This window comes from Mastigoproctus giganteus, chromosome 9, assembly GCF_048544385.1.
Source record: "Mastigoproctus giganteus isolate SK-2022 chromosome 9, ASM4854438v1, whole genome shotgun sequence".
Classification (NCBI taxonomy): domain Eukaryota; kingdom Metazoa; phylum Arthropoda; class Arachnida; order Uropygi; family Thelyphonidae; genus Mastigoproctus; species Mastigoproctus giganteus.
In genome coordinates, this window is record NC_143583.1 from 176300818 (window position 1) to 176326515 (window position 25698).

Consider the following 25698-nt stretch of genomic DNA (forward strand, 5'->3'; position numbering starts at 1 on the left):
CGGATTGTAAATTTTTTTATTTATTTAATAAAATGTGCCGATTTCAATGTATTCCAGATTTTAAAGGGTTTTACAGAGCTTACTGTGTGTTCAATATGCTGGACTGAGGTTTCTCAACATTCCAGTTAATAAATAAATTATAAAGTCTTTTAAATGTGCAATTAAAAGTGCCTTAATTAATTTAGTGTAATTTTGATTGTTAATTGCTGTAATGCCTTTCATGAAACATATCATTCCCAAGATGAATTTAAATTTTATAGACATTTATGTAGTCTTTTTTTTTGGGGGGGGGGAGGAATATAAAATACTGCCAAAATATTGCTTGGGACAATGTTCAAAGTTTCAATTCAAGCATTCAATATTGCCACCTTTGTTTTCAATTATTAAGATGATCCAAGAAACAAAACTGCTTAGAGTATTAAGGTATTCCAGATTATATAAATATTCTTTCAAACAGTCACGTGGAATTAAATCAGGACTTCAAATGGGTCAAGAGTCAATGATAATATCAAAATTCTGTCCACTGAGGTGGAAATTTTTTGTGTTGACTGATAAACTTGAAAATTAAAATCAAAGTTTTAATAAAATATAAAATATAGTATTTACACAAGCAAAACTAAAACTATATAAAATAAAAGCAAGTTATTTAAAACAACTGTTTTGATATTATCATTGTTAAGGGCGAGGATGAGGACAAAAAAAGTTTTAAAAGTGGTGACTATATATTTCCGTCTTTTAACAAAACTATTTTTTATGTTGTTGTTATGTGGTTTTTAGGAGCATTAGCAACTAAGGCCATATTGCTCCAGGGATATGCAGTGGTCATTACCTGACCTTTCTGCATCCTCTGTATTTGGTGGGCACGGGCTCGAACCCCGTTCTAATCAAGAAGCATGTGCTACGCACTGCTGCTCCTGACCACCTGGCTATTTTTTATGTAAAGTATAGTTCCATGCATCAGACATATAATGGTCCTATACTTTGATGACAGAACTTTCATGTGTTTTAATATGTAGCATTTCAGCAATTTACAATAAGTTGGTTGGTTTCTAATATAGAAATATTAATGGGTCTTTATTATACGAGAGAAATTAAATTTGTGACTGATTTCACTATCTGATATGATAAATTTACTAGCTGCAGTTATTTTCTGTTTTAATTCCAAAGAAACAGACCTTAGACACTTTTTTTTCATCAGAAAGAGCATTGCATTACTTCTTTCACCATATCAGTCATTCTTTCTGTGCACAAAATTTGTAATTTACTTAGAAATACAAAACATCACTGAACAGTTTATTCCATGGATAGATATATGCATGTCACTTTTGTCATTCTTGTCCATCTTGAAAATAATACAGAAAAGTTTTAGTCTCCCACTTCAGGAAAAGTTTTTGTTTATTCATTTTATCGTATAGTTAGATGTCTGGCACAGTTGGTCTAAATTACTCTTATATTGTCATCAACTGGGTTTTGCTGGGGATCTCAGTTTATCTGGTTGATAGCATGATATAAGGATGGTTACTGGTAACTACTATGATTTCACTTGGCATATCTCTTACAACATAGGAAGACAGTAGTATGATTTTGAGGTTTTTAATTCTAAGTTTCAGTGCAGTAATTGGAAATATTTTGAATTTAAAGCAGAAGTACCACGAAATAAATTATGGATAATTTCTTAATTCATTTTCTTCTATAGGCTTTAAAGCATTTTTAAATGTAACTAATTTTTAGTCATTTCAGGCGATTAAATTCAGGACAAAATGTTCTTCCATGTAAGCATGCTTAAATAAACTGAATTTCATTGATCCTCATGATGATTAATTGATATCAACCTCAAATTTTCATATACATCATGGAATTTATTTTATGCTCATCTTGCAAATATAGTCAGTCCCCACTTGTGTGTTTTTATTAGTTTTCTAGTGCACAAACATAACAGCATTTATCAGAGCTCAATTTTATTAGTCAGATGATGGCTATGGCTAAGTCTTGCTCGTAGTAGTTCACTGCCAATTATGTTTATATCACTGTTGAATTTTTTTTTAACTGTTCAGTGATTTCTAGTCTTTCTGAGTAAACTGGAATTTTTTTTTTGCATAGAAGCAAAGACTGGTAATGGTAGTACTCTCAATGATAAAAACAAAGGGTCAATGAAGTCTATTCCTTTCAAATTAAAAGACAAAAATACTTCGTCTTTTAATCTGCCTTCTAATGAATTTACCGTAACTGTATTAACAACACACACACACTGTAAAACATTATTGCACAATGCCAGAAAGTAATCTTATAAAGCATCAGACATCATTTGACCATCTCCTCCAATGATCTATCTTGTTCTAACAATCAACCACCACTAGCTAGAGACAAAGCTCCACATATCTCTCTCTGTCTTGTAACTTCTCCACTAATGCTGGTGTTCCCCAAGGTTCAGTTCTTTCTCCAACTCTTTTCCACTTGTATATTAGTGGTTTTCTTCCATTGACTGGAAATTCTATCCATAGTTTTACTGATGATATTACATTGCATTCCACCTTCCCATTTGAGGAACATTGCCCTGCACAAACAGCTTCAACTTCTCAAATATTCCTAGATTCCTTAAATGCTGATATCCAGATAATTCTCCAGCGGGGCAAAGGTAACTTACTTGATTTCAATCATTGTAAAACTCAGTCCTGTCATATCTTGCAAAAAGGATTCTTCTGCTCCTATGCTCATCTTCAATGACACTTATTTCTAGGCAAGGCCATATATCTCTATTGGGGATTATCCTGACTTCTCTCTCTCTCTCTCTCTCTTGACATAAGCACATTACAATATTGCTTCCTGTGCATCTAAAAAAACTTGGTTTACTTGTTCGTTCTCGTGAATAGCTTTTCTTCCAAACAGCTGTTCACTCAGTACAAATCACAAATCTGCCATACTATGGAATATTGTTCCCACATATGGGGCAGGGCCCCAAATACTCTCTCAAGTTTCTAGATTCCATTCAAAAGAGGGCAGTTAGATTAATTAATGACTCATCTCTAACAGAGTTGCTCCACTCTGTCTCATAGATGTTCTGCTTCTGCTGCATGCCTTTTCTATAGATACTTCTATAGACAGAACAAGTGGATCCTCCCACTTGTTCAGATTACGAACCTAAGGGGGCATAAATTCAAATTAAGAAAGGACAGATGTAGAATAGAAGTGCAGAAATTTGCCTTTAGCCAGCGGGTGGTTAATTGCTGGAACAAACTTCCATCTGTCGTTGTGGAAGTTGATAGGTTGAATAAATTTAAGGAGGAACTGGACTGGCATTTGGGGGGAATGGTGTGATTTTTTTTTTTGGCTGATGCTGCATAAGCTCATACACTTGCTTTCTTGCATCACATGCCACCACTACTACTTCCATGGGCACTGTTTTTCTGAATTGGCTTCTATAATTCCCATTCTCTCATCAAAGCAGTCCAAATGCATACTGTAACCAGTCAACATCCTTTAATTGTCCAACTTCAAACTCACAAAACCAACTTTTCTTCTTCATCATTTATTCATTCAACTTACATTCTCTGCAACAACCTTCCTTCATATGTGTTCCTGAAAATTACGATCTAGAGAAGTTTAAGTCTAATGTCAACAAGCATCATCTTTCATCCTCTCAAATTTTAACCCACACACACAGTACTAAGTACTATAGGTTCTAATACCTCTTGTGTTTGGGGCTTTTATAAATAAAAATAAAATAATAAAAAAAAAAAAGCCTAACTATTGCCTTAACAATGAGATAATCACTTCCCTATAGCTGCTAGCAGAGTTCCTATATATCAAAAACAAAGTGCCATGAGATGTATTAGCAGCCTGTCTGGATTGCTCAGAGAACTTCATATCTGACTGCACAAATACCCCCCAGTTGTTTTTAATTTTTTACTACCCTTAGTATAGTACCACACAGTTAGAACAATAATGTGGGATTACTGCTAACCATATGCAGCACTTTGCATTTGTCAGTGTTAAACTTCAACTTCCATTTCTCAGCCCATCTGCCTAATTTTTTTTACATCTTGCTTTATTAGCTTACCCTGATTACTGGTACCCTGTCAATCCTTTGTATCATCAGCAAACTTAGACATTAAACTTGAAATAACTTCATCAATATTCATTAATAAATATGGAAAACAATGAGCCAGCACTGAAAAAGTGGGGGTGGGAATCAGATAATAACATTAGTTCAGGAAGAGCAGTGTCCATTAATAACCGCTATCTGTCTTTTCCCAATCAACCATCTCTTTATCCAGAGCAGAAACTTGTCCTTAATGCCATACTGCTCCAATCTGTACAGCAGTCTTTTATGTGAAACAGTATCAAAAGCTTGCCTGATACTCAAATATATGATATAAAATTTTTTTGCATCCAGTTCCTTTGTTACTGTATCGTAGTATTCAAACAGAGAAGGCCACCCCTGAACAAATCCATACTGTGACTGTGGTATAATAGCATTCCTCTCTAGATGGCCCTGTATTCTTCTTTAAACCAGTAACCCCATTATTTTTTTCTGGAACAGATGTTAGGTTAACATGTTTGTAATACTCATGTCACCTTTTGATCCTCTTTTTGAATTGGGAATATATTTGCACATCTCTGACCACAGGGAGCATTATGAGAACATCTAAAGATACTCTCATAATTTGGCCAAGGATCTGCTTACCTGGTTTGCTGCCTCCCTTAATAAAATTGGATAGATCCCAACCACTACAGGTGCCTTTTCATGTTAACTTCTACAATTCTTCTTTCACTTTCCTCTTAGTGATCACAAAATCATTTAGCTCACTGTTTGAGTTTGATAAACTTCTGGCATCCCCTACCCTAAAGAATTCTTCATGCGTGAATTCAGTTTTTTAGCCACATGAGCAGGTTCATCAACAGTTAAACCATCAATATCAAATGGATCAATGTGATTCAAACCCTTCCTTCTATTTTAACAGGTAAAGAAATTCTTGCTGCTTTCCTTTGCATTCTTTGCCAGAAATCTCATAATTTGCCTTAGCCTGCCTAACTTCCTTTGTGACTTGATTATTAAAGACTAGTTTATATCTACCGTAGGTTTATGTATAACCTGATAATTTATATGGTCCCATGCATATTTCTTTGCTGCCACAAGTCTCTTCAGTTCATCTGACATCCATGTAGTTCTAAGCCTAAAACGATTACTTCCCTGAATGCTTGCTGTTTATAATTTACTGTTGGTAACGTCGCTAGATCCGAATTTATAGAATTTAAAAACTGCATGAAACCTCTGTAGTCACCCTTATGTAAGGAAAAGCCCTTCACAGTAGTTTTCTTCAAATAAATCATATCAGCACACTGTGACCACTACCACCCACAGGTCTTTTACCTGGAAGTTCTTAATGCATTAAGAACTGCTGCTGCTGATAATCAGATTAAGAATATTGCTTCCTCTTGTTGCTTCTCTAACATGCTGTTGTAGAAAACAGTCATCCAATAAATCCCCAAAAATATTGACAGTGTGCAAGTGACCAAACCACAATTTCTAGTCAATATCTGGAAAGTTAAAATCCTTCATTATAAGATATTCTGATTTACTGGCCCACTCTATTTCTCTATATAGCTATTTGTTATATGGATCACGGTCATTAGCCTATAACACACTCCTACTATCATTTTTGTTTTCTCAGATTTATTTACTATGCTCTTAGCATTTTATGCAAATATACATGAACCTGTTCTTATTCTTAATTAGTATTAAGCAATGGCCACATGGTGTAAGGAAGCCTATGGCTTATTCTGCACCAGCCAAAAATAAATAAACAAAATAATAATTAACAAGAGAAAAGGAAATGGACAACCTACGTATTTCCCTCCTCCCATAGGTAATTATCCAGCCGACCTTTTAATTTCCCCAAACTGCCAGCCTCTACCACCCATGTAAGTAACTTATTCCAGTAATTTATAACTTGCTGGGTAAAATAAAACTTCCTGCAATCCAATCTAAACATCCCCCCACCATAACCTAAAATTATGCCCCCTTTTTCTAGAATCATTTATAACTGTGAAAATTTCGTCCTCATTCATTTTTCTTATGCCTCCCAGAGCCTTAAACACCTCAATCAAGTCTCCTCTAAGGTACCTAGTTTCCAAGCTCTGCAGCCCACATATTTGAAGCCTTTCCTCATATGGATGCCCTTTTGCCGATCTCACCAGGCGAGTTACCCGTCTTTGGACCCTTTCAAGAAGCACAATGTCTTAATTTAGTTGAGGTCCCCTTTACTTGAACAGTACTGTATTCCAAGTGTGGTCTAACAATAGCCTTATATAATAGGATTATGATGTCCTTATCTTTACTAGCAATTGTTCGATAAACCATCGATAGGACACCATGGTTTTTAATTGCAACCAGTCTACAATGCTCGGAGAACTTCATATCTGACCGTATCATAATACCCAAGTCCCTTTCCCCCACTACTGGGTTTAGTTCAACTCTGCCAAGTGTATAAGTTATTGTGGGGGTTACTGTTCCCCAGGTACAATACCTTACACTTTGCTGGATTAAAGCATAGCTGCCACTTTTCTGACCATCCCTGAAGTCTATCTAGGTCATTCTGAAGAAGGCCTGCTTGGTGGTAATCATGAACTATTCTACCAATGTTTACACAATCTGCAAATTCAGTCATCGTGTCCTCTATCCCTTCATCAATGTCATTTATGAAAATCATAAACAACAGTGGTCCTAACACTGATCCTTGGGAAACCCCACTTTTTACATCAACCCAATCTGAGGAATAACCATTTATCACAACCCTCTACCTCCTGCCCTGAAGCCATCCAGCTATCCATCTAAGGATTTTTCCCATGATTCCAACCTGTTCCAGCTTATAAAGTAACTGCTCATGTGGGATTGAGTCAAATGCTTTGCTGAAATCCAAATAAACAATGCCTAAATTATTCCCATAGTCCAACACTTGAGTGACCCTGTCAAAATAGCTAACCAGATTAGTTAAACATGATTTTCCCTTTACAAAACCATGCTGAGAATCCTTCTGAATTCCATTTCTATCTAAGTGATCCTGAATTCCACCCTTGATCATTGTCTCCATGATTTTCCCTACTACTGAAGTTAGACTAACTGGCTGGTAATTTTCCACTTCACTCTTAGAACTGCCCTTATGTATTGGAAACACATTCACACTTTTCCAATCCGATGGAGTCACTCCCAAGTCAAGTGATGCTCTCATAATTACCCTCAATGGTTCAATGACTAACTTTCCACCTCCCTTAAGATTATAGGGTATATGCCACCAGCCCCAGGAGTCTTACTGGCCTGTAGGCTCCAAAGTTTTTCATTAAATAACCATGTGAAATTTCAACATCAATAATAACATTTTTTTCAACTTCACTCTCATAATTTCTCATTGACATGAAGGGTTTTTCTTCTGTAAATATTGATGCAAAGTAACTGTTGAGTTCATCTGCAACTTCAGCTGGGGTATTTAATACTATTCCATGTCCCTTACATAAGGGTCCGATCTGGTTTGTCCTTCTCTTCTTTGCATTTATATATGTTAAGAATTAGTTGCCCTAACACAGCCTGCGGACTTACTTGTTTCATGATAACCCACAGCAGAGCTTGAAATCTCCAAAATCTTTCTTTCCAGGCTGCTGATTGTTTCAATAGAGGCAGTGCGAGAATCACTTTCTCCTCTGTCTGTGGTTATAGTTAATCTATTAGTCTGTGTATTCCCACAAGCTAACAGATTTCCGACCTACAAAGCACTGCCTCAATAGCCTTAGCAAATATTCTTGCATCCTTTCTATTTTATGTTTATCTCATCCTTATAAAAACAGTCTCTCTTGTTAACAAGCACAGACCACTGAGAAATATTCTATCCCATGAGCCTTGCACAGTCTCTCTAAAGATGAACTGACAAGAGATTGACAAGCCTCTAAACATGCATTCCTGCTCTTAACATTGGTAGTGCTCATGTGTACAACAATATGACCTTTTGTTCCCTTAAAAGATGATATATTCTGTACGTTACCAAATTTTTCCCCTGGCAGATGTAGTCCTTTTCCACCTATCCTTTCTGCACAGCACATTTTTGATTTCCCCGACAGTAGAGTCACTGTCAATAACTACCTCCTGTAGACATTCTGCATAAGGGATTGTGGCTGTGCTGCCTGATGCACAAATGAGGTCTCAGGCATTGTGTTGGGCAGCTGAGAGTTTGAACTCCTCATTTCAATTCCTTTGAGGACATCTACCCTGTTATTCAAGCTCTCATAAAAGCCCACCAGAATGTCAAGATCATGCCTAATTTCCTCTAACTCTTTGTAATTGCACAAGTAGCACATTTCATTTGCCTGTGATTCGCAGGAGAAAGAACTGACCGTTCAGTCTCCCCCGAGCCACAGCACTCACCATACTTTGAGCCAGTTGCTTTGCTGCTCTATTCCGAGGCATGATTTCCATTTAACTTAAAGTTAACTTGAGAATAATACATTAAAATGATAGATACTTAAATGCAGTAATGTAATATGTACTGCATTATAAAGTTTATGTTATATATATTATGCTATACTGTTATGTTCTTTGTTTCAAATTAGTTACAGCCTTACTACAATAAAGTTTGTCTTAAAAAAATGTGCATTTATTATTATTCCAGTAAAATTTCTGAACACCCCTTCCTCTAACCAACAAAAGCAACCAACATGTTGATTTGTTGGTTAGTTGGAGGAGGGAGAATAATCATCTTGGAACAACAATCAGTTTGATGATAGCACACTGAATGTGTGTGATGTGGATGTGGAGGCCATGCATATTGTGCCTTCTCAAAAACCTTGAATAACTCAAGGAGGAAATGTAGCTCGCTAAGCCTAAGATTAGCAACTATGCTGAACAACATTTGAAAAAAGAATTCAAATTGAATTGAAAACTCAAGATAAGTGGTAAACCTGATACACTGTCACTAAGAAAATGTTTTATCTCTTATAATAATCATTTTTGAAATTTCGGTTATAAAAACATTAATGCATTTCAAAACATGCAACAGTTGCTATTATAATTCATTCTATTCAGATTAATTTGGATGGAAGACATATATTTCCATACATATCTGCTAAGAAGCATGTCACTTCAAAACTGTTATGCAACACCAAGGGAGAAAGAGAGTGAAAAAACTAGAAGTTGTCCCCCCCATAAATGGCATGCTATTTCATAATATTGACCAACCTGCCTTAATAAGTTGAATGTGTTGGGAATTCTTTAAAATATTACGTTAAAAATAATCAAAATTACATTATCAGATTGCAATATTTCCAATTAAAACAAAAAACTAACATAATAAACACAGAAACATTAAAATATATGTTAAGTAATTTTTTTTTTGATTTGGCTTATAATTCATCTTATAAAGGAAATTTGTTTCATCCAAAAAGCTTGATATGAAATGATATCCTTCTTAACAGATATGTGAAGAAATAGGCTTCTCATTGAGTAGCTGTCAGCAGAGCCTAATTTGTGATTTTTCCATACTCCTGGATTTTGTGAATTCATCTTGTTCACCTCACCTCACTTGAATGACTATGCTGAGTGTAGTGAGGCTTGGTTTTCATGGAATCTCCGTATCTTCAGTTTTCATATGGAATTATTCATGTTGTTGATACCAATGAAGTGAACTGAGATGTACATCTGATAGCATCTTCAAAATCAAATTTAAAATCAGATAAGTGAAATAAATTTTAAAGGACGTATATCGGCAGCTGGATGAACATGACACATATGCTCAGCCTACCAAGAAGTATGTGTATTTGTAAGCTACAAAATCTACTGCCTTGCTTTATTTCAAAGATAAAAGGAGCACCCTGATTCATTACATTCAATGCAGTTTAAAATGCCTTAGCTCATTCACATAATAAAATGATGCATAAAAATTAGCAAGATAATTTAAATCAAAAGAAATTTTACTTCTTCCAGTATTAAAACAAACAAATAAACAAGAAAACAAAACATACTATATAATATACTACAGTAGAAAATGTATTATTTAAAAAAGTTTTAAGATTTTAAAAATATATAGCAAGTGACATATAAAATCAAAACTTAAATACAGTATAATGGAAAGGTTGAATGGGTAATACATGAAAGATAATAATATATAAGCCACCTAAAATGTTGAAAATGAATATGTTGGTTTTTTTTTGGGTTTTGTAGTTTATTCTTATGAATAGTTTCATGGTGGATACCCACTAAGATATTAAAATTTCATATTCATTTTCATTTTATTTCAAATAATGTTTATTAGTAATAGTTGCAAAAAGAATCTAAAATCATAGAAATTTAATTTTCACATGATCATGATAAAATGAATACAGAGATAATGGGACGGATGGAAGAATGCAAAGAGTGTAGTGCACTTTATTTAAAAAAAAAAAAAGCTGAAGGGCTCTATCAATTATTAAAATTAAATGATGAGTGAATTTTATAGCACACAATACACAGCCTCTTTCATGCAGAGCTATTTAAACTACAATCAGAATAAGCAAGAATATATAATTAGGAATGATAACAGACAAAGCATTTTAAATTACTTAATTAGCTGAGGAGGTTTAGAAACACTTTATGTAATACAGTATTTAAAAATAAAGCACAATAAAAGAAAGCAAATAAATGCTAGAGCAATGCACTTGCTCTGAGCCACAAAGCCAAAAATTATCAAAGTATAAAATGCACAGTACGTGTGCAGTGGGAATATAAGCAAAATATAGCTGTTCTCAGGAGAGGTGGCTCACCTTTGTAATAGATCACTTTCATAAGAATAATGGAGGCTTAGAAAAATTCTTGACTTTGATAATGCTTATTTTAGCAAAAAAAAAGGGGGAAAAACCCCCCTTTTTTAAATAGATATTTTTGCTTCAACATAATCTGTATCATATTTATTGCAATAACAGTCTAACAAATAAAATTCACAAATAACCAAGAAGATATCTGCATCTACTGAAGGATTTCAAAACACATATTTAACAGTTTGAATGCGATGAAGAAACAGCCTTGCAAACAAAATTTCTATTTCTTGTAAAATGAACACAATATACAAAAATTGAGGCATTAGAAAACAGAAACAAACAAAAAAAAATGATAAAATAAATGAAATCTAGGAAAATAAAAAGATTCATTGAAAATGAAAATGCTAAACAATGATAATTTACAATTTGATCAATACTGTTGTTGATTGAAGTGTATAACCTCAAGTGCTGAAAACATTTCTGGAAAATTCACTTTGAAATGTTTGTTTCAAAATAAGATCTAAACAAGAGAATCTGTTGTATTCTCTTTAAATCTTTAATATCATAAATATAGGAAAATCTTCACCTGTTTATTAAGTTTTAAAATTAGGAAGTAGAAAGATCAAGCTATATGTGCTGTTTTTTTATTTTTGGTCAAAAACTGAGAGAGACCAAACAGAGAGAGAGCAAAGTCAGTGGAAAGAATCCATCCAGCCAGATAAACATTTTTTTCCCTCTTTTTTAATTAACACTTCAGGTCTGATTAATTTAGGATGAATTCTGAATGAACAATGCCATTTAGAAATCAAAGGCACAAATCTACATTGTTTGCTATGATTCTGATAAGTACAATTTCTTGATGTTTTCTGAATGCAGATTTCAGAAAAAAACCATCAAAGACTGATGTTTTTTTTTCTTGGTCACAATGAATGCTGAACCATCAGGTGTAATTTTCTGCAAAAGATTTGCCATCTTCTTGAATCAAGCTCAAAAGTTCGGAACAAATTTCAGAAGCACATTTGCAAAAGTGCACTTCGAAAAACTTTCCTAAGGACTAAGTGTCCTCAAAAAATTTTGATTGTTCCTTTTGCAAATAACACAGTAATTAACAAGTGTAAAGTTAGCTGTGTAAATGAATAAATAAAAACTCTCATCCTTTAAACATTTTCTTCTGTCATGCAAGGGAATAGATAATGGAATTGTACTGAAGTATTATTCCCCTTTCTTTTCTTTATAATGAAGCCAGGGTGCTTGGTTGGTTTAATTTTTTATGGAGCATTGGCACCTTAGTTCATAATGTACTAAGTCAAGCTAGGGTGTTCACTGCCTCTTTTATTTTAAGAAGATAATGGAAGAGTAACACATTACTGCATTCTTTGTGAGTTGTTTATGGTACATGAATTGGTCAATTTGACCAATTCAATTCATGTACCAATTCATCAATAAAATATGTACATATAACTGTGTGCGTGTGTGTGCACGCATGCACATACACACACACACACATACACTAGACTGCAGTTTTATTGTTGTTTGCCACGAAACTCTAAACCACGATAAATAGAAATGAGCCAGAAACACTCAAACTTTGCACCACATAAAAATTTCACTTACTCTTCTCTTATTCTTTTACAAATATTGATATCAATGCAGAACGTATTGAGTATTATAGCCCTGGTTCATATGACCACATAAAAATGTATCCAAAGATATTAAATCCTTGTAATAAGTATTATACGTGGTGCAGTTATAAAGTAAATGGGAAGAAAACTAACACTGATAATAATAATAATAAAAATATTTTAACACTACTTAAGCATTAATGTTTTTGATTTAAAAAGCTCCAATCGTTGCAACAAAATGCCACAAGATGATCATTTAACCGTGGCGGTTGTGGCACTCCTAAGGGTGGAAAAAAAATTATGGCAGGTCACTGCTAGGTGCTCAACTTTCTTTTTCATTTCTGGAAAATGTTGTTGGGTTTTTTGAAATCTGCTAGAATAAAGTCAGTGTTTCATATTTTCTTAATGGATTGCAATCTTCATTGTATTGTATTTTTTTAAAAGTTTTAATATAAAATTAAAATTTTAAAACAAGCTACATGTTTTTATATTTTTCATATAAAAAAAAAAAAACGGCAGAAAATTACAAAAAACATTTCAAACATAAAATGAAACAGACTCAGTTTTTCCAAATAAAACAGTAATTAATTACTGTGTTATTTGGAAAACACAGTAATTGCATGTTTTTTTTATTTTATTAAAAATATAAAAAAATAAAACAAAACATTATGTTCAGGTTTATCTCACATTTGGCACACTTTACAGTGCATGAAATTGGAAATTATGTATGATGCTCCCAGCAGAGTAGTGTATATCTTGAGAGAATACTGAATTGTTTTCTTCTCTTTGCTGTATGAAAACAATACTTCTTTCAAAAAACACCTGGGTTAAGAGTTTAAAATAGCATTCCCACATTACCCTATCAGTGACTCATCACCACTGCAGGTTAAGAAACTAGGATATTCTTAGGGGCTCACATCTGGTGATGTGGGCTTGGCAAAATTATGATGTCCTGAGCTGGACATCATAATTTTTCTCTTTCTTAGTGATTTCCTTCTGCTGCTCTCTCTCTCAGGGTTACTCAATTTTTTTTTTTTTTTTTGCCTGGTGCAGCATAAGCCTCAGGCTTCCTTGCACCATATGGCTAATAATAATAATATTCTTATACAGTAAAAGCTCACTAATTCAGGTCAACTATAATTTGGATTGCATTTTTTATGTATGTATTTTATTTAAACAGTATGGAGAATTTTGCTAAAACCATTCAAAATGACAAATTAAATGCAAATGAAACATCAAGGTAATGCACCTGTCCATATTTCACTGAAATTTCAGCAGGTGCCTATGGCAGTATCAATTGTGTTTTCTTACTTCATAATATTTTCAGTCATAAGCAATAATTCAGGAAGTCATAATCAGCTGCAAATATTAGTATTAAAGGGAACAACTCGAATTTTTTTCTTTTTCTTTCTTTTTTGTATATTCTGAAGGGTCAGCAGGGCACAAGAGGAGAACAGACAGGGGTCAATATTACAAGTAAAACATTACAATGATTTTCTTGTTAGTTTAGACAGAATGAAAGATGAAGAGTCAGAATGTATTGTATGGTATGTGGCCAGAAAAAGATTGAGGTTGCACATCATAAGGTGATGAAAGAAGAAATAGCAACAACAGAAGTTTGAAGGGGGGGGGAGAGAGAGAGAGAGAGAGAGATCTATGGGTGAAATCAGTTCTTCAAATTGCAGTGCCTGGAAACTAGGCACCTGTGAAGAGATCTGATTGAGGTGTTTTAGGCTTTGAGCGGATTGAGTAAGCAGGATGTTGAGTCAATGGAATCCTTACTCTTGCTCAGAATACACATGGGACATAAATTCAAATCAAGGAAGGATGTTTGCAGAATATATGTGCAGAAATTTATCTTCAGCCAGTAGAGTAGTTGACTGTCATAAATCCATCTGGTATTGCAGAAGTGGGTAGTTTGAACAAATTAAAGAAAGAACCAGACAAACTACTGGGGATGGACAATTCACATGAGAAGTTTTTTTTTTTTTTTTTTTTTCGTTCATGCCGTGTAAGCTTGTTTTCTTATATCACTTGCCACTACTAATACTAACTGCATCAAAAGCTTTATTGAAGACAGTAAATAATGTTGAAGTTCTTTCTTGCATTCAACTGTTTTATGAAATGATGACATAATAAGCTTGTCAGGCAAGATACTGTATTACTGTATACTGATACTGTGATCCATTAAGGATACCATTCCTACCAAAATGATCCTATTTTGTATCCTTAACCACAGACTATATTCTTACTCATCAATGAAGTCAAACTCACTAGTCATCAATTCTTTTGCACCTCAATTTTGGATTGGGGTTATGTGGATTCTCCAACTGCAATCTTTTTGCATATGGTAGGCTTCCACATAAAGAAAAGATTAAAAGAAACCATCAATAGGAGCAGGGTAACCATTCTGAATGGCTCACTGTTTGAAATTAGAGGAAATCATCCCACTTTTTCCAAACTACCCACAGACTTAGAATTTATAGGAAGAAATGACCAATCATCTCCAATCAACAATAATAACAATATCCATACATTTATTAGCCAATTTGGAGCAACTGGAGGAGATACTCATGACACACCATCCCCACTGGTGAGGCATGCAGCAAAGCGAGGGCTTCTGCCTGTTGATTCTCAGGCATCAGCAAGACAATAGATGGAACATTGGACTACTTCATTACATAGTTCAAGTTCCACTTCAACCTTCAGTGTGCTGTTCCTTGTGTTCTATGGACAAAGATGTCCAGTTAAGAAGGCTCTATATCTTCTTCTTCATCATCATCATCAGCCATTTTCAATCCACTGCAGGATGAAGGCCTCTCCAGCAACTTTCCAGTTCCTTCTGTTTTGAGAACTGGCCATCCATTTACTACCCAAAAACTCATGAATTTCATCTATCCATCTCCGCCTTTGTCTTCCAGGTTTTCTTCTAGCTCCTCTTGGGTACCATTCTGTTATTTTCTTAGTCCATCTGTCATCATGTCTTCGAGCAATGTGTCCTGCCCAAGACCATTTTAGTTCTGATAAGAATGTCCTTTACTTGAGTTTCCTGCCTAATCCATGTGTTTCTCTTCTTATCTAACAGTCTGATTCCCAATATAATTTGTTCCATTCTTCGCTGTGTAGTTCTCAGCTTCTCTTCCATTCTTTTGGTGAGTGCCCAAGTTTCACTTCCATAAGTCATGGTGGGGGGTATACATTGGTTCATTATTTTACGTTTCAGACAAACTGGGATATTGCTCTTCAGTATGTGACTATATTTCCTGAATGCTATCCATCCAAAATTTATTCTTCTCTTGACTTCCGGCCATTTATCATTATTACAGCTAATAACTTGTCCCAGATAAGTATATGACTCCACCTTTTCAATTACTGCTCCTTCAATCATTATTTCCCTTTCTGTGGCATACTTGTTCATCATTACTTTTGTTTTAGCCATATTCATCTTTAGATCAAAATCCTTACTAACTGTGCATAACTAATTAAGATTTTCCTCTAATTCTTTGGGATCGTGGCTTATAACCACAATGTCATCTGCAAATCGTAAATGGTTTAGGTACTCTCCGTTCACATTGACTCCTTTCTGCGACCAGTCTAATCTTCTGAAAGCTTCCTCAAGGGCAGCAGTAAACAGCTTCGGAGATATTGTGTCTCCTTGTCGAACTCCTTTCTCGATTTTAAATTTGCTACTGTCTTTGTCTAGTCTAATAAAGGAGGTAGCACTCTCATATATTTTCTTCAAAATCATAACATATGGGGTATCTATGCCTTGTCTTTCCAGTGCCTGAAACATTGCCTTATGCTGTATGGAGTCAAATGCCTTTTCATAATCCACAAATGCCAGGCATAATGGTGTTTTATATTCATTTGCTTTCTCCATTAGCTGTGATATTACGTGAAGGTGATCCATAGTTGAGAATCCTGTCCTAAAGCCAGCTTGCTCTTTCGGTTGATTCTCATCAAGTATACTTTCTAATCTGTTAGTAATGACCCTTGTGAACAACTTGTAGATGTTGGATAACAAGCTAATTGGTCTATAATTTCCAATTTCTGATTTATCTCCTTTCTTATGCAGCAAAACTATGATTGCATTATTCCACTGCTTAGGTGTCACACCTTTTCTAATGCACTTTGTGAAGAGCCTTGCCAGTTTTTGTGTTATGTCTCTTCCTCCCAATTTTAACAACTCTACCGTAACTTCATCTTCCCCGGGGCTTTCCGATTCTTCATTTTCTTCAATGCATGTTCTACCTCATCAGGAAGAAAATCGGGTATGTCGTATGTGTTGCTACTTTGCAATCCATCTTCCCCACTGCTGGTATCATTCCCTCGCTCCTTGTATAATTCTCTATAGTAGTCTTCTGCTATTTGAATTATGCCTTCTCTGCTGTTTATAAGTACACCATTGCTATTCTTCAGTTTCAGTATCATTTGTCTTTCTGCATTACTGCTCATGGCTGCTGATTTAAATCCTTTGTTTTCCCTTAATGCTTGTTCTACTTTTCTTGTGTTAAATCTTCTTATGTCCTCTCTGAGTCTCTTTCTAATGGCTTTGCATAACTCAGTATACTCAATTTTCTCCCTGTCAGTGTTTTTCTCGCTCTTCATTTTTCGTCTTCGGTTCATCATGACAAGTGTTTCTTGACTAATTTTTTCTTCTTTGGATTTCTGTTTCCCTATAGGTTTCTTGGGCTTTATCACTTTCAGAAATTTGTAATATTCCTCGTCGATATCTTGGTCCTCAGCAGTCTGCAGAAGCTCAAACTTGTTTTTAAGTTCCAGTACATACTGCTTTTTCTCCTCCTCTGTTATCTCAAAGACCTTTGTATTATTTACTCGAGTCAGCTTTTTCCTTTCCTTTCCTACATCTATATCAAGTGTATCTATATCTATGCCTTGTCTTTCCAGTGCCTGAAACATTGCCTTATGCTGTATGGAGTCAAATGCCTTTTCATAATCCACAAATGCCAGGCATAATGGTGTTTTATATTCATTTGCGTTCTCTATTAGCTGTGATATTACGTGAAGGTGATCCATAGTTAAGAATCGTATCTTCTTATACATTATTAATTATATATTCTTCTACATTATTAATCATATTTTTTTACCACAGAAGGAGGGAAATACAGTAGACCTCTGATTAACAGGCCCCTGTGGGACTGAACCTCAGGCCAGATAAACCAACGGCCGGTTAATCCAAAAATGCATGCAAAATACCATTTATAGGTTGTAAATTAAATAATAATAAAAAAAAAATACGCTGTATATAGCATGTTCTATTTAAATGTTTATTAAACATTTTCTTAGATAAAAAATCAGTAATATTCATTTGTCTTTATGATTTAAATTTGTTTTTTAAAGCAAAATCACACTTTTTCATAAGAATTATATCAATGGCAGATGAATTATCTTGATGTTCGATATATCTTATCACAGTTTCAAGTGCTTTTTTTCCTTCCAAATTACTCATTCTTTTGTTAAGTTTATCTCTGATCATAGTTTGTGGTTCTTCATCTTCTGCCATTTCTTCTTGACTAACTGCTTTGATAATTTCATCGTCTGTTAACATTTCAACCTCTAGAATGCTATTGCCTACAAACTATTTATCAATGTTTCTTTCTTCCAGGTCTTTGAACTCTGATAATTGTTTCAAATTATTAATCAGAGCAATGTTGTCGTGGTCTGTCAGATCCTCAGCACATGGCTCTTTGCCCAGATCGCAGTTTCAATTAATTTTTCGACACCAGGCCATAGTTTTCTCCATGACCTCACAAACGTTGATGATGGCATTTCCTCAAAAGCAGATGCCAACATGCAGGAAGTTAAGAAAAAGTTAATGTTCTTAAGGGCCTCAGTGAGTTCAGCTTCTTCATTAGCAGTCTTCTCAAGAATTTCTGAAAGAAGTTTTCTTCTGTAACACCTTTTCAGACTAACCATCACACCTTGATCCATAGATTGCACCCAAAATGTAACACTAAGTGGTAAAAACACCACCTTGATGTCATCAGGTAGGTTGATGGAATGCGTTGAAGTGTTGTCATGGACAAGAACAGCCTTGTGTGGTAATTTCAAATACGTCAAATGTGCTTTAACTTTTAGAACAAATTCAAATAGAAAAGAATCCATACAAGCTGACCTCTGGACTTTGTAGTAAACTGGTAGAGCATTGAAATTTACATTTTTAAATGCTCTTGGTTTGGCCAACTTTCCTACAACAAAAAGGGGCAGTTTGTGACTCCGAGCAGCATTTGTACAAAGGGCCACAGTGATTCTCTGTTTATTCATTTTGAAACCAGCAACGAATATTTCTTGTGGTGCTGGTGTTTTTTTTGGAAGAAGCTTAAAATTTTTTCCTGTTTCATTCAAATTGTAGACTTGTTCGGGAGTAAGATTTTCCTTTTGTATAATATCTAAACATTTTTGGGAAAATTCACTTGCAGCATTTTGATCTGCTGACAATTTCTGGCCACAAACACCTAGATAATGAAATAGTATTAAAAAAATAAATAAAAAAATAATAATTAATAAAAGAAAAGGAAATTACACCATCATCCTATGCACTTCCCTCACCTGAAGGTACTATCATACTATCCAGATGACCTTTGAATTTCCCCAAACTGTCAGCCTCTACCACCCATGTAGGCAACTTATTCCAGTAATTTATAACTCACTGGCTAAAATAAAACTTCCTGCAGTCCAATCTAAACATTTCTCCCCATAACTTGAATTTATGTCCTCTACTTCTAGCATCATTTATAATCTTGAAAATTTCGTCCTCATTCATTTTACTGATGCCTCTCAGAGCCTTAAACACCTCAATCAAATCTCCTCTAAGGTGTCTAGTTTCCAAACTCTGCAACCCAATATTCGAAGTCTTTCTTCATAACAATGCGTTTTGCCGATCTCACCAGGCGAGTTACCCATCTTTACACCCTTTCAAGAAGCTCGATGTCTTTCTTTAGGTGCGGTCTCCATACTTGAACACAGTATTCCAAGTGTAGTCTAACAAAAGCCTTATATAATGGGATTATCACGTCCCTATCTCTACTTACAAAAGTTCGATAGATCATCGATAGGACACCATGGGCCTTCCTTGCAACCTGTTTACAATGCTCAGAGAATTTCATGTCTGACCGTATCGTAACACCCAAGTCCCTTTCCTCCAGTACTGGGTTTAGTTGAACTCCACCAAGTGAATAAGTTATTTTGGGATTACTGTTTCCCAGGTGTAATACCTTACACTTTGTTGGATTAAAGTATAGCTGCCATTTTTCTGACCATTCCTGAAGTCTATCTAGGTCTGTCTGAAGAAGCTCAGCTTGACAGTGATCATTAACTACGCTACCAATTTTAACATCATCTGCAAATTTAAACATCACGCCCTCTATCCCTTCATTGATGTCGTTTATGGAAAGTAAAAACAACAGTGGTCCTAATACTGATCCTTGGGGAACCCCACTTCTTACATCAACCCAATCTGAGGAATAGCCATTTATCACAACCCTCTGCCTCCTGCCCTGAAGCCATCCTACTATTCATTTAAGGATTTTCCCAGTGATTCCAACCTATTCCAGCTTATAAAGCAACCGCTCATGTGGGACTGAGTCAAACGTTTTGCTGAAATCTAAATAAACAATGTCGAAATTATTCCCTAAATCCAGCTCGTGAGTGACCCTTTCAAAATAGCAAACCATGCTGAGTATCCTTGAGAATTTCAATTCAATCCAAATGATCCTGAATTCCACCCCTGATCATTGCCTCCATGATTTTCCCTACCACTGAAGTCAGACTGACAGGTCGATAATTTCCCACTTCACTCTTTAGAGCCACCCTTATGTATGGGAGTTACATTGGCACTTTTCCAATCCAACAGAATCTCCCCAGAGTCTAGTGATGCTCGCATAATTAGCCTCAATGGTTCAATGCACTCACTTGCCGCCTCCCTTAAGATTATAGGGTATATTCCATCAACTCCAGGAGCCTTACTGGCCTGTAGGCTTGAAAGTTTTTTCATTAAATAATCTTGCGAAATTTCAATATCATTAATTACATATTTTTCAACATCGCTCTCACAATTTCCCATTGCCACAAAAGGTTTTTCATTTGTAAATATCGATGCAAAATAACGGTTGAGTTCATCTGCAACGGCAGCTGGTGTATTTAATACTATCCCCTTTCCCTTACGTAAAGGTCCGATCTGGTTTGTCCTGCTCTTCTTGGCATTTATATATGTGAAGAATTCCTTATCCCCCCCCCTCGCTCTGTTTGCTAGTGATTTCTCATAAACTGCCTTTGCCTGTTGAACCTTTTCTGTGGCTCTATTACAGATCATCTTGTAGCTGTTATAGGCTTCAGTACTTTTTATTGCTCTGTAACCTTTCCATGCCACCTTTTTCTACTCAAGTAATGTGGCAACTTCACTATTCATCCAACTTGAAACCCTCCTTGTGGAGTATTTTTTTAATGGTAAATACGCATTCAAGGCATCTGTGATTGTTTTAAAAGCATACCACAGTTCAAATTTATTCATTCTCTGTGCGATATCTACCCAGTTAATAGAGGCCATGTAGTACCTTAAGGCATCGCAATTTCCTTTTCTGAAATTAAAACCCATTCCTTTGCCTTTTACTGCTGCTACATCTCTCTCGTCATCATCCACCATAGGACTCCATGATCACTTCCTGCTCCTCTACTGTCAGCCCTGTTATGTCATCTGATTCATGGGTGATGATGAGGTCTAGGATATTCTTTTCTCTAGTACTTTCCCTGATATGTTGATACAAATAACAGTCATCTAGTTGATTTAAAAATTTTGTTCCCCATGTCGAGTTTCCTTCCCATTTACTCCAATCAATTAGAGGCAAATTAAAATCACCCATAATAAGATATTGATGCTTACTTGCCCATCCCATTTTCATGTAGCGGCTTTCGTCATAATCTTCACAATCACCTGGTCTGTAGATTACTCCTACTCGCATTATACCTTTGTTTCCAACTATCTCACACCATACAGATTATATACTAGAACGTGAAACGTCTGAATCTGGGAAAGCTATCGTCGCACTCAGGCTGCCTCTGATAAGAAGCATTACCCCACCACCCCTTCTATCTACCCTTTCCTTCCTAAATACATTATACAATCTGTACCGAAACTCGTCATTCCCAATTTCCGGGTGGCACCACGTCTCCGTAAGCCCTATTATGTCCGCGTTACTTGTTTTAACCAGCAGTTCGAATTCGCTCATTTTATTGACGACACTTCTAACATTACTATATAAACAATTAAGACTTACTGTTCTTGTATATGTAACTACCCTAACACAACCCTTGAAGTTTTTTAGGCTCTCTTCCCTTGCATTAGCTACCTGCTCACTTGAAACGTTTCTGCCCCCAGAACATCTAGATAATATGTCCAGTTGGGGTAACAGATAAGAACTCTTGAGGTATATGCAAGAGTTACTTTGACCAATATTATCAGATAAATGCGTGTCAGTATTACCCACATCCCCCCTAACTAGCAGTTCCCTGAACCTTTAAAGTATCCCAAATAATACGGGCAAAAACGTTTGGACCACCTTTGTTAAATGTATCCTGTCTCTATAAAACAAATTCCTTCTACCTACAAGTGTGGGCCATGCTGACAGAAATTTTCCCCCCTAAAGCATTGCAGAGTCCTTCAAGTCTTGAGTTAATCCACAAGGCTTTTAACATATAATCCCTCCTTTGCTTATTGGAGGCTTGAAGTGGTGCAACCCATGTTTAGTCTCTAGAGCTAAATTCCAGTCAACGCTTCCCTATCTCTTCCATCATGCAGTATGATTGATGACTTATGACGAACACCGTGGCGAGATCCAATATTCCTTACATTTTGAGGGTACAGCTATAAAACGGTGTTCGCAGGCCGGCCGCTAGTTAGTACACCGGACTGAATCTATTCGTAACTCTCTAGGAGGCTTCCGGATCAGCTAGTGTATAATATTGCTACCTCTACTCTGCCAGATAGTGACCGGAGGGAGTCCGAGTAGTGTGTATGCGAGGAGCTTTGTCGAGGCAACGTTATGTCAAGGATCTGGGTATATTCTTACCATGTGTACGCCACATCCAAAAATTTCATTACTTCATACAGCATGTCCCGCACACTTTTTCTTACTATTGAATACACCATGAATTGTCAAACTAATAGAGCAAGCTTATCTGCGAAAAGATCTAAACCTCCCAAGCACTTCCTAATTCATTTCACAAATATACATGGTCTCAATTCTAATCTCAATGATGTCCATTTCCACTTGCAGTCTGCCAAACCCCATGTACTTTTTCTGACAGAATCTCAGTTATTCGTTGATTCAACTACTGTTCATCTCAGATGCCCAAATTATTCAGTTTATGATTCCTTTCGCCTCAAAGGTGGTACTTGTGCATATGTCCGTTCTGATATTCCCTGTCAGAGACTTGGCAATTTGGAATCTCCTCTCTTTGATCTTCTCTGGCTTAAAATCTCTCTACCTCATTGTGTCAAATTCATCTGTTGTCTCTACCGTTCTCCCAACTCCACTAATCACTTGGAGCTCTTTGACTTCCTCTCTTTACAACTTGACTTTCCCCATTCCAACTTTCCTAACAGTGAGGTAATTTTCCCTGGTGATTTTAATGTTCACAACTCTAGCTGGCTTCCGTTTTCTAGTCACACCGACCCAGCTGGTCGAGATACTGAGGCTTTTGCAATTACTAATGACCTTGCACAGATTGTTCATTTACCTACAAGAATACCGGCCAATCCTAATCATACAGCCAATACGCTTGATCTTTTTCTCAAAACAACCCTTCTAAGTACATGGTCGAAGTGAGAGGTTCTTTAGGCACTTCAGATCACAACTTGGTGATTGTCTCTTCTCCAACGGAACCTTTATCTCATGGCTATTCCCAACCTCGTGTTGTTTGGCATTACAAGAATGCAAAATGGGATGACCTGCGAGACTTCTTTTCTTCTTTTCCCTGGTCGGATCACTGTTTCAAAACTTCTGATGTCAACATTTGCTCAGATCTTGTTAGTGAAATTATTCTTGCAGGAATGGAATCCTATATCCCACACTCCACTTTAAAATCTCGTCCTCTATCTAAACCTTGGTTTTCCAATAAATGTGCTAAGGCTGTTCAAGAGAAGAACGTTGCATATTGTAATTGGCTCATTTCTAATTCTTCAGTTTCATTTTCTGCGTACACCAAAGCTCGCAACAATTGTAAAGCAGTTATTAATCAGTCCAAACTAGAGTTTGAACAGGCTAAGAGTAGAAAATTTGCTTCTTGCCCTAATGGTAGCCGAGCATTCTGGTCTCTTCCCAAAGCTATTGGCCGCAACTTTTGCCCATCTCCGCTCCCACCTCTGTCCAAACCAGATGGTTCTGTTGTCACTTCAGCCAAGGATAAAGCTGACCTGCTAGCATCCCATTTTTCTTCCAACTCATGTATTAATGATAGTGGTAAAACACTTCCCACCATTCCCAACACGCTCCATTCAATGCCTCTTGTAGTCTTATGTCAAAGGATGTCAGAAGGATTTTAAAGAATCTTGATGCTAAGAAAGCTCCATGACCCGATGGTATTTCTCCACTTGTTCTCAAAACCTGTGCTCCTGAACTTAGTCCTATTCTTTGCCGCCTTTTTTTACTTTCTTATTCCAAAGGTGTTGTTCCTTCTGCTTGGAAATTTGCTCATATCCAGCCAGTTCCTAAAAAGGGTGACAAATCCCTCCCATCCAATTATCGTCCCATTGCAATTACTTCTACTCTTTCTAAAGTAATGGAGAAATCAATTAACCGCCAACTCTTAAACTACCTAGAAACGTTCCGTCTGATCAACGATCGCCAGTATGGATTCCGTCAGTGTCGATCCACTGGTGATATTCTGGCTTATGTTACCCATTTATGGACTAATTCAATGGAAAGGTTCGGTGAAACACTTTGTGTTCGGTGAAACACAAAGGCTTTCGATCGTGTTTGGCATAAAGGTATTCTAAACAAGGTTCCATCTTATGGTTTGCCAACTGTTTTTAGTAATTGGTTATCCAGTTTTCTCTCTGATCGTTCACTGAGGGTGAGGGTAGATGGCTCTCTGTCTTCTAACTTCTCTACTAATGCCGGTGTTCCTCAAGGTTCAGTTCTTTCCCCCACTCTTTTCCTCTTGTATATTAATGACCTTCTTCCATTGACTGGAAATCCTATCCATAGTTTTGCCGATGATAGCACATTGCATTCCACTTTCCATTTTGAGAAACCTTGTCCTGCTCAATCAGCTTCAACTTCTCGAAAATCTGCTACCAATTCCTTAATTGCCGATCTTCAAGTAATTCTCCAGTGGGGTAAAGACAACTTAGTTGATTTCAACCCTTCTAAAACTCAATCTTGTCTTATATCTCGCAAAAAGGATTCTTCTGCTCCTATGCTTATCTTTAGTGAAACTCTGATTTCTAGGCAAAATGATATATTTCTTTTGGGGATTACCGACTTCTAATCTCAAGCACATTACAAATATTGCTTCCTCTGCATCTAAAAAACTTGGTTTTCTCTTTCGCTCTCGGCGTTACTTTTCTTCCAAACAGCTGCTCACTCTGTATAAATCGCAAATCCGCCCTGCCATGGAATATTGTTCCCACATCTGGGGTGGTGCCCCCAAAACCTCTCTTAGGCTTCTTGATTCCATTCAGAAGAGGGCATTTAGGTTAATTAATGATTCATCTCTAACAGAGTCTCTCCACTCGCTCTCTCATAGACATACTGTTGCTGCTGCATGCCTCTTCTACAGATACTTCAATGGGCACTGTTCTTCTGAATTGGCTTCTATAATTCCCACTCTTTCTTTCAAAACAGTCCTAACACGTGCCGCCACCAGCCAACATTCATTTACTGTTCAACTCCAAACTCACAGAACCAACTTCTCATCTTCCTCGTTTATCCATTCAACTGCCATTTTCTGGAACAACCTTCCTTCATACGTATTTCCTGAAAATTACAGTCTACAGAAATTCAAGTCCAGTGTCAACAAATATCTTCTTTCGTCTTCTCAATGTCCAACCCAAGCACGATACTAAGTACTATAGGTTCTAATACCTCTCGTGTTTGTGGTTTACATATAAAAAAAAAAAAAAAAAAAATCATGTCTGAGCAGAATTGCAGACACAGACATTGTGGCCTAGCTCGTGGCATTTGCTCAGTATGGTCCTGTATTTTCCCAACAAATCATCAGATCGTGTACGTTTAATGTCATTAGTCCCCACATGAATAATAATATTCTCTTTATCCCCCTT

At 36.2% G+C, this 25698-nt stretch overlaps 1 protein-coding gene across 4 annotated transcripts in view; it reads right to left on the reverse strand.

Annotated features, from left to right (window-relative positions):
- The window catches only part of LOC150080903 (syntaxin-binding protein 5-like), a 795970-nt gene that overhangs the window by 252416 nt on the left and 517856 nt on the right, over positions 1 to 25698 (reverse strand). The window contains exon 21 of one of the 4 annotated variants that reach the window (XM_090381037.1): positions 24854 to 24898. The exons of the other annotated variants lie outside the window; for them this stretch is intronic. Within the exon in view, the coding sequence (XP_090237163.1) occupies positions 24854 to 24898 (45 nt within the window). The remainder of the gene's footprint in view (positions 1 to 24853; positions 24899 to 25698) is intronic. 4 annotated transcript variants of the gene reach the window in all.